Source organism: Melozone crissalis, unplaced genomic scaffold, assembly GCF_028551555.1.
Source record: "Melozone crissalis strain CALT ecotype California unplaced genomic scaffold, PUWL_Pcris_2 ptg000016l_1, whole genome shotgun sequence".
NCBI lineage: Eukaryota > Metazoa > Chordata > Aves > Passeriformes > Passerellidae > Melozone > Melozone crissalis.
In genome coordinates this window covers 22,408,339-22,417,467 of record NW_026535794.1, presented here as the reverse complement: position 1 = coordinate 22,417,467, position 9,129 = coordinate 22,408,339, and the positions used below count along the sequence as shown (strand labels likewise).

At 40.3% G+C, this 9,129-nt stretch overlaps 1 protein-coding gene across 2 annotated transcripts; it reads left to right on the top strand.

Moving 5' to 3' along the window:
• Positions 1-310: 310 nt before the first annotated feature.
• SRI (sorcin) lies at positions 311-8,819 on the top strand. Of its 2 annotated transcripts, none has more exons than XM_054273735.1 (8): positions 311-412; positions 1,091-1,174; positions 4,285-4,354; positions 5,019-5,062; positions 6,091-6,238; positions 6,394-6,507; positions 6,919-6,977; positions 7,653-8,819. In XM_054273735.1, exons 1-8 carry the CDS (start codon positions 392-394, stop codon positions 7,677-7,679), a joined length of 567 nt encoding a protein of 188 aa, XP_054129710.1. In that variant the 5' UTR covers positions 311-391; the 3' UTR covers positions 7,680-8,819. The 2 variants fall into 2 exon arrangements, with proteins under 2 accessions (XP_054129710.1, XP_054129708.1); XM_054273733.1 differs by having other exon boundaries at positions 314-439.
• The last annotated feature ends 310 nt before the right edge of the window (positions 8,820-9,129 follow it).

Here is a 9,129-nt window from a genome sequence, read left to right as displayed (position 1 = left end):
CCTTGGCCGAGCGCCATCAGCACTCCCCGCCGGCCCCCGCACTGACAGCCCCACGTCCCGCCCCGCGGTGCGGGCCAGCCCCAGGCAGCGCCGCGCCCCGCCCCGCCCTGCTGCGCCGGGAAATGCCGCCGCGGGGCCACGGGCCGCTACCACCGCGCCGGAGGGGGAACTGGGAGGGGAGGAGATCGGAGGGGGCGGCCCCTCACCTCCCGACGGCACCGCCCGGCACCGCCCGCTGCCCTGGTGGCGGAAGGTCGCCGCTTGCCCCGCCCGGGCGGCGGCGGGACGCGGGCTCCGGGAAGGGCCGGGGCTGGAAGTCGCCGCCCTCCCTCCGTATCCGCGTGGTTGCTCCCGGGCGCAGCCGGACCGCCGGAGCCGGTGCCAGGCGAAGATGGCGTATCCCGGACAGCCGGTACCCGGCGGGTTCTACCAGGGCGGGGTGAGCGGGGCCGGGCCCGAGGGGGAATGTGGCCGGGGGAGCGGCGGGAGCCGCGTCAAGCGGGGCTGCCCGGCCTCTGCCCGGCCTCTGCCCCGCTCCCGCCGGGACGGGCCGCAGGCGCCGCTCGGGGCTGCGCGGAGAAGGGGGAGAAGGGAGGGAGGGAGGAAGGAGGCGCCTCCCCGCAGCTGCTGCCGGGGAGAAAGTCAGTGCTGAGGGTGTCATTCCGTGATTTTCACTTAAGAATCAGTTTTATTTAAGGGTTTTCACACTTAATGCATATTCTTCTATGTATTTGCCCTAGACATCTGTTTTGCTGAACTTTTCTGAAGTGGAAAAAAATTGCAGTATTTCTTCAGCAAGCCGTTTTCTGCTAGGGGTAGAATAAAATGAAACCTTGGTGAGATGGACCAGGCTGGATCTAGATCAGTCGATTACTCCTGTGCAAGGTTTTACACTGATCTGCTTACATTAGTATATCAGTACTGAAACTGAGAGTTGGTTTGGGGGATTTTTTCATGAGGAGTTTCGTTTGTGGTTGGTTTGATTTTTTTTTTTTTTTTTTGGCATGGTGTGTACATAAAAACATAAGTTGATAAGTACAGATCCTAAACTGAGTCATTGATTTAAATTTTTTTTTTATTATTTCCAAAGTATGGAGGAGCTCCAGGAGGACCAGCATTCCCTGGACAAGCTCAGGATCCTTTGTATGGTTATTTTGCTGCAGTAGGAGGGCAGGTAAACTTACAAAATTTACTTATTTGACTTACAAAATTTACTAAACTTATGATATTTACTTCTTGGATTTTTCTTTTTCTTGCAAGGGAATACTCTCTACCTTTGGAAGGAGAAATGCCTAGTATTTGCAAAAACTGATGTTTCTAGTTAAAAAAAAACAAATCCACAATTGTTTACTTAGGCCTATTTGCTATATATAGCTGTATTGGTCTGTGTTATAGCTGTATACATACAGGGACTATACAATTTGAATAATGCTGTTAGTTTCTGTATTATATGTGTAAATACATAGATATATACACAAACATAGGCATGTATGCCTCCATTTCCTGTACAGGTATATGCAGGGAATATGTAGATGCCTGAAGTTTGGTAACTGAATTGTGACTCAGCTCTGGGTTGGTGAATGCTGCCAGGTTTGGGAGAAAAGAGAAAGAGTGGAAAGCGTGGGCTGTGGAGATGGCCTGGCTAAGAGCAGGAAATTCTAACAGGAAAGAGGTCATTACATGATCTTAATGGACTCACAAATGGAAAAGCAGCCATGGGTTGTGCCAACATTTGGGTTTACTGGTAACATACAGTGATTATTCTTCTAAAGGAAAGGCTTTCACAACTTTTTTTTCCCCTTCCCCGTCATTCTGCACTGCATTTTTAATTTCTTTCCTGTAATTTTGTGGCACATACTGTTTTTTTATGATCATATATGTTGCTAGAAACAACTGCTCTTTGACCTGTATTACAGAGTTTAGGAACAATTAGGTTAGGTTTATTGAGCTGAAGTTCCTTGTCTGTTTGCTACATTATAGCTATTTATTGCACACCTGTAGGGTGTGTGCAAATCTAAAATTCTGCTCTTGGGTCTGCTATCCTTAAGAGATGTAACCACAACATTAAAATTTAAATTCAGCAATTAGCTGATGTTCAGATTCCCACCTTAACTTGGATTAGTTTTGTTCTCTGTTACTCTTTTGAATTAATAATGCATCTTGCAGTCTGTATCTTACTTCTTCTAACTGCTTATGAAAATATTTAGGCTGTGTGTTTTTCAGTAAAGGAGAGCACTGAATGACCTCTGTGTAGTGAGGCTTTCTGAGCAGGCGGAGCCCAGAGCTGAGTTGTGCTGAATGTGCTGACAGTTTGCCTGCCAGCTGGGGTGTGTCTGTGCAGGTGCCTCCTGGGTGTGTGCCAGGAGTCAGCAGTGGAGCCAGTAACTGATGCTGGACTAATGAATGAGCTCCTATTGTAGAGAGAGAGGGAGGGAGCAGCAAACAGGATACAGCCCTGTGGAGAAGAGGTGGCATGAGCTGGATCTCAGCAAAACATAGACCATGCTCAGCTTTCTCAAGTGAGGCAGGGATCCTGGAAGCTGGATACTACCCCATACCCAGTGGGTTGATGGGTATGATCAAGTTAGCATTTAAGAATACTTAAGTTAATACTCTGAAATGCTTTCTATTTGTAGAAATCATTCCTTACTAAAATGAACTCAGTAGCTTTTGAAGTTGTCCTTGGAATCTGAGGTGTCTGTTTCTGGTACCAGTGGCTGTGCAGAAGGAGACAGTTAAATATAACAGCTAAATTATCAGTTGCTTTTACAGCCATCCATACAACTCTGTAAAAAGCCACATCTCAGTTATCCATCTATACTTACTGTAGAAGTATGTTCTGGTTATGGTTTGCTGCTGTGTTGTTTTTATGCTATATAATATTTAATGTTTTCTCTGAGCTCTCTTTGAAGTAGTTTACAGCAGGGATCTTGTCGTGGACTTGATGAATTAGTTTCCTTTGTTCACAGAAGAAAGTCAAAAGTATTGTTTCATATCTTTTGTTCAATTGAGGCTGTCTTTATAGGAAGTAATAACTTATTTTTTAGCCTGTTTTCAGAGCCTATATGCATTGTCTAGTTGAACCTGCTTAGGTTCTACTAAAAAAACCCAAAAAAGACAAGCATATATTTGGTAATGTTAATCTTGATTACAGTCATGCTTTTCTATCTTCCTCTATTTTAAAGTTATGCAGTTTCTATCTTTATTTCAGAAGGTACAATGCCTTTGAAGAGATTAGTTACTTAATATTAATGGCTATTTCAAATCTCTTCCCTTTCCCTGTCCTGTGAATTTAAAGTATTAAATACATCTGTAGACTGATGGAGTAGATAGGAAGCAAATTTGGGTTTAGCTGCCATTAACTTTACATAGAATTAAAATATTGTTGCCTTTTTTTCAGACCTTGTCAGGCATCATTTAACATAGAACTACTATTTGTCTTCTAAACAACAATATTTAATTTCTGAAAGTTATCAGGCTGTGCTCTTCCCACCATATCATTCAGTAGTATGTCTCTATTATTGAAAAAAAGAGTTTTCAAAACATAAGGAAAATGCTGTAACAAACAGAATCATAGAATATGCTGAGTTGGAAGGGACTCACAAGGATCATTGAGTCCAACTCCTGGCCCTGCTAAAGACACTCCAAGAATCAAACCAAGGGCCCAGTGTGTTGTCCAAATACTGCTTCAGCTCTGCCAGGCTTGGTGCTGTGATCACTTCACTGGGAAGCCCATTCCTATGTTCAGCCACGCTCTGGGCAAAAAAACCTTTTTCTGATACCCAACTTAAACCTCCCCTGGCTTTTCATCTTCTAATGCTTTACAGAAGTGTCATCATTTTTTATGTCTGCAGACATAATGTTCCATTCCTGAATGAGATTAAATTAAACTCTGTGTGAACCAAACTTCATGTTGGGGATGTGAGGAATAAAGCTTAGAATTCCACCTCCAGTTCTGGCAGCTCATTGCTTTCCATGAATTGGCAGTTGTTTTCTCTGTTTGGCCCTGAGCAGGATTTGTTGGAAGTGAGGCTTTTTCCAAGCCATGTGGATAGGTATTTTTCTGAGTTTGTTTTGTTTTTCTTTCAAAGTTCTTTGCTTTCTACATTTGCTTGTTCTACTAGCAACTTAATATTTTAAAAAGCAGGAGTTTTTATATTTGTGAGTTATGAGGATGTCTTGAGAAGCATAACGAATTGAATGCCACTGGAAAGGGAGTGGGTACTGGGAATAAGCAGCCTGGGAGAGGGTATTAATAGCTGATACATCTTCTGTTATCGAAAGGATGGACAAATAGATGCTGATGAGCTACAGAGATGTCTCACCCAGTCAGGGATTGCAGGATCATATAAACGTAAGTTAATGATTTGAATAAACAAGCTCATCTAAAGCACACTAATTCTTCTTGCCTAGAAAACGTGTGTAGTTGTGCCTTCTGCAGAGCTGGGTTTTTTTCTTTGCATGGCAAATGGGTTTCCTTTCCATATATTGGATATGTAAATTCTCTGTATTCCTTTTCCGCCTCCTTAATTCCCCACTCTGCTGGGCTATGGAGTTGAAGTGGTTTGTTTTGTAATGGACAGAGAGTTCTTAAAAAGATGCTTTTCTTTGGTTTGAACTGAGCTTTGATAGTGACCAAAATCTGTGGCAGTACTCCTGTGCTGGGACACCTCCTGTTCAGTTTACAGCTTCTGTGAGTGAAACTGGCTTGCTCAAGTGGTGTCTGTTGGGGGGGAGTATAAATGACCACTTTGAAACCCAAAACTATTGTGGATTAAGATGAGAGCAAATTAATTTTAAATATAACTTGAATTGCCTCCAAATTACCTGCTGTCAGTTTTTCTAACAAGTAATGGCTCTTACTTGGATGAAAAATATGGTATGGCTGTAACAGGGGAATCAATTACACAACAGTTTATATAATTTAAATTTATAATAAATCTGACATTTTATGTTTAAATAAAACTGAAGAATATGCTCTTAACATAATTTATTTTTCCTTTTTCTAATTTTAACAGCTTTCAACTTAGAGACTTGCAGACTTATGATCTCAATGCTAGATGTATCCTTCAGTATGAAATGTAAACATTTTTGCATTATGTAAGCAAAGATGAGAGAGTGCCAGAACATTTGGGAAATGCTTTGTAATTTCCATTCAGCCTTTACTTAAGTCTTGTGATCATTGTGATTGGGAAGATACAAATCTCCATTCTCACTAATTTTAACAAATTAAGAAATAATAAATGAGGCTCTTGGTGACCAATCATTTTACAGCAAGTGGTACCCCTCTAAGCCTGGGGAGCTGTTTCTCCATCAAGTGTATGAACAGTCAGGTCTGGTGGCCCAGAATAAAGCATTGTGCAAATCACTTATTGTGCTTTTCAAATAGGACACCTTTACAATTTCTCATCCTTCCTAATGAATTTTAAGCATCTGTTGTGCACAGCCTGAATACAATCAAAGTCCTCCTAAATCCTGTTCCATGAATGAATCAGCTTTGAGTATCTAATGGAATGGTATGTGGCATTCAACAGTAGGACCTGTGGAAGACTTACATATTCTGTGTAAGGTCGGAATCTTTGGAGGTTTGTTAGCCAAAACTTAAATTGAAAGTTTTGCTGCTTAAAAGGAAAAAAGCAGAAATTAAACTGGAAGGGCTCTTAGCTCATCTTGAACAAACCACTTAGAATACAAGAGAACTAATATTATAACAATTTATTCTTTGGCATTTATTTTTATTTCAGCTATGTATTTAATTGGATATAATTACATAGCAGCAGGTTAAAGAGAAGTGTGTCAACTAAAGTAGAATTCACAAGGGGAAAATTGCTTTAGCAAGTTTCACTGGGAAGAAGTGGGGAGAGCAGATCTCTGACCTTAGGTTTTGGGTAGTATTACCTCCATCTGTGCTGGGGGATGCTTTAGTGTTCTACAAGAGAAATTAATAATAGTAAAATTATATTAATACCAGCCTTCAAGTAAGTTTTAACTACAGAGATACGCCTTTTTTGTTTGTTTGTTTTCGTGTTTGTCAAATTTTGTTGGTGGTTTTGTTTAGTTAAGAAATGTTTTTCTTAGCTTTGAAATCAGAGGGATATGTCTGGCACACTGGGATTTAATGAGTTTAAAGAACTCTGGGCTGTGGTCAATGGCTGGAAGCAGCACTTTGTAAGTTTTGACAGTGATGGAAGTGGCACAGTGGATCGTCAGGAACTGGAGAAAGCCTTGATGACCATGGGTAAGTTGTGAAATGTTCTTGCTTCTGACACTGACTCACACCATTTCCCAGTTATCATCCTGCAGTAACTAACACATGATATTTCCAAGGAAAACTTGTTGGATTCTATTAACTTACCTGGCTTTTCAAACTAAGACTTTATTATTTTCAAATAGGATTTCGACTGAGCCCACAGGCTGTGACTGCCATCACAAAGCGATACAGCACTCAAGGGAAGATTGCATTTGATGATTACATTGCCTGCTGTGTGAAACTCCGAGCTCTCACTGGTATGCTGGATTGTGGCCTTGTTGCTGTCATCCCCATAATATATTTTTATTTAATAAAACCTGTTTGTTCACTTATCTCAAGTTCTACTTTAGCATACTACAAAAGAGGTTTCTATCAATAGTCTACAGACTAGGATTTTTTAAATTCCCATGAAAAAAAGGACTTTACACTAATGCTAGGTTCAGAGACCGGAAGAGTAATGTTACCAAAATTGGGAAACTTTGTTTATTAACAGAACATAAAGGGTTGTATATGATATAAAAATTTAGTCTTGGAGTGAATAGCAGTATTCTTGATCATGTTCTTCTTCATGTGACTTGGAAAATTTTAGGAAAGTACTATACACTTTAAAAAATGTTTATTTGCAATTCTTCTTACCTGGTTTCTGTTTTCTTAATGAATTTTTGCAGAATGCTTTAGAAGAAGGGATACAACTCAGCAGGGTTTTGTGAACTTCCACTATGATGATGTAAGTAAATTTTAAGGAATCTATTAAAATTCCAGGGTAAAACAAAAGAAAAACTTAAGACAATCAGTAATGATTTGAGTTTGTGCCTTCCCTACACATGCAGCAAGAACCCAGAAGTTCTAGGGCATGTTGAGTATTGTCTCAAAAAGCTTTCATATATTTTACAGAGTTCTATAAAATGTTGTGTACCTTTTTCTGAACTTCTAACCAGTGTGGTTCAAGAAGATCAAAGAAGCTACATCACTTGTTAGCATCACTTTCTGTGATTTTTTTTTTCCATTTTCTGTTTTAAAGCTTGGTCGGCATTTTTCCTCAAGGGGTTGGTGGAGGTCTGGTGAACAAATCACACTCAGTCAGGCTTCTGGGTCTTGGCTTCCTAGCCACATCTGTGCAGCAAAAAGAGAACACTAGATTCAAGTCATCCTGGGTTTGGGGATTTTTTTGGAGCGGAGGGGAGGACCATGTGTGCTAGTTTTTATTTTTGGTGCTTTGGTATCATTAAGGAGATGCTTTGCTTTAATTAACTATTTGCATATTTTCACATGTATTTTAAAGCTTTACTATTCGTGAGCTGAATTTCTTTACAGAAAAGTGTAGTGACAATGAGTATTGTAGGAGAAAAAGTAAAAACTCGTTCTCTGTCATACATCTAAGAAGTGGTTATTCTCTTTTCAGTTCATACAGTGTGTTATGAGCATCTAAATCAAAAGGAAGCAAGCCGTGGATGATCATGATTTAACATTCCAGTTTTATGAGCATCTTAATCAAAAGGAAGCAAGCTGTGGATGATCATGATTTAACATTCCAGTATGTGCTTTGCTTTGCCAAGTTCTCCAATGATTGTGTATCTCAATATTGGAAATTGCATATTGTATGAAGGCATCCCTTTTCACACATTTTTTAGTCTTGATAATGAGTATGAACTACTCATGTACTGTTGTCTTTAACTTCCAGTGTGTGATTATTAAAGCTGCTTTTATTTCCATAAACTTGCAATTCACTATCTATAACTCAGATCATGCAAATGGTAAGACTTTTAGGCATGTGTCTACTTTTTCCCCATGATTCACTAAAATCAGTTTCTGGAATGCAATTTACTGTTTTCTGACTTCAACAGTAACGTGTATGACTTAAGAGGATACATATTTTCTTGTCTTTGACAACATAGGACTGATGTACAAACTAAAAGGGATTTTGGAATGGTCATTTTGCACTGGTCTGTTAAAACACGAGTAAGTTCTGGTTACTTACTTTGTCAGCTCTTGAAGGTGAAGCCTGTGACTCCATGCACTGAGTGTAAGACTACCTGCCAGAACTTCTTCTCAGCAGGGATGCAACAAAACGTAGCAGAAAACTCTCCTAGCCTTGTGCCCTGGTACCAGGGGCTTTGTTCTTGTAAGATTCTTGCTTTGTTTGTGTCACTGCATAAAACACTTTTAAACATACAAAAACTGTGCTGTGTCAGTTTGTGCATCAACTCTCCCTTCACAGACAGACAGACTTCAGTCACATGTAAATAAATGTTTCTATCTCCTCCACTTTGACCCCTAGCAAATGGCCTTCATGCCTCAATGTGCCAGCTAACACGCAAGGGCCAAAAGCCACTTGGAAAAAATTCTTGCCATGTTACTCTTTCAGATCACAGCAGTAGTTACCAATGAAAGCAGATACAGACAGGCAAGGCTTACTTGCCTGAGGTTCTTCAGGGGGGAAAAATGGGATTTTTGTTTGGTGGAGGTTTTATTGTTGCTTTTGTTGTAGGGATTTTTGAGAAATGGGAAGGATGGACATTGTATGGAAAGAGGGAACAGCACAACTGTACAGAGGTAGTACAAACTTTTTTCCAATAAAATAAGTTAATGAAACTTTTGTTAATTTTGGTCACTTCTGCCTACCACAGAGGAGTGATATATGTTGTTTTTCTGCTTGTGAATACAATGCCATAAAAACCTTTGTATTAAGGAATGAAAGCAAAGCTACACATAGGTGCATATATATAGACACACCTAAATATACATCATTGGACAAACGAGCTCCTCAGAGCAGGAATCTCACTCAGAGATACTGTATTGTACTCTGCTTTGTGGAGGTGTCTATTAAATCTGGCACTTTAGTTTCTGGGCTGTAAATTCAAAGCAGGCTCGTCTTCCCT

Bases quoted from the DNA above. Each gene is read 5' to 3' on its own strand.
- SRI (XM_054273733.1), top strand. From the start codon at position 392: ATGGCGTATCCCGGACAGCCGGTACCCGGCGGGTTCTACCAGGGCGGG. The intron at 1,175-4,284 runs GTAAACTTACAA...TGTTATCGAAAG, and splicing joins TTGCTGCAGTAGGAGGGCAG to GATGGACAAATAGATGCTGA. The intron at 6,508-6,918 runs GTATGCTGGATT...GAATTTTTGCAG, and splicing joins GAAACTCCGAGCTCTCACTG to AATGCTTTAGAAGAAGGGAT.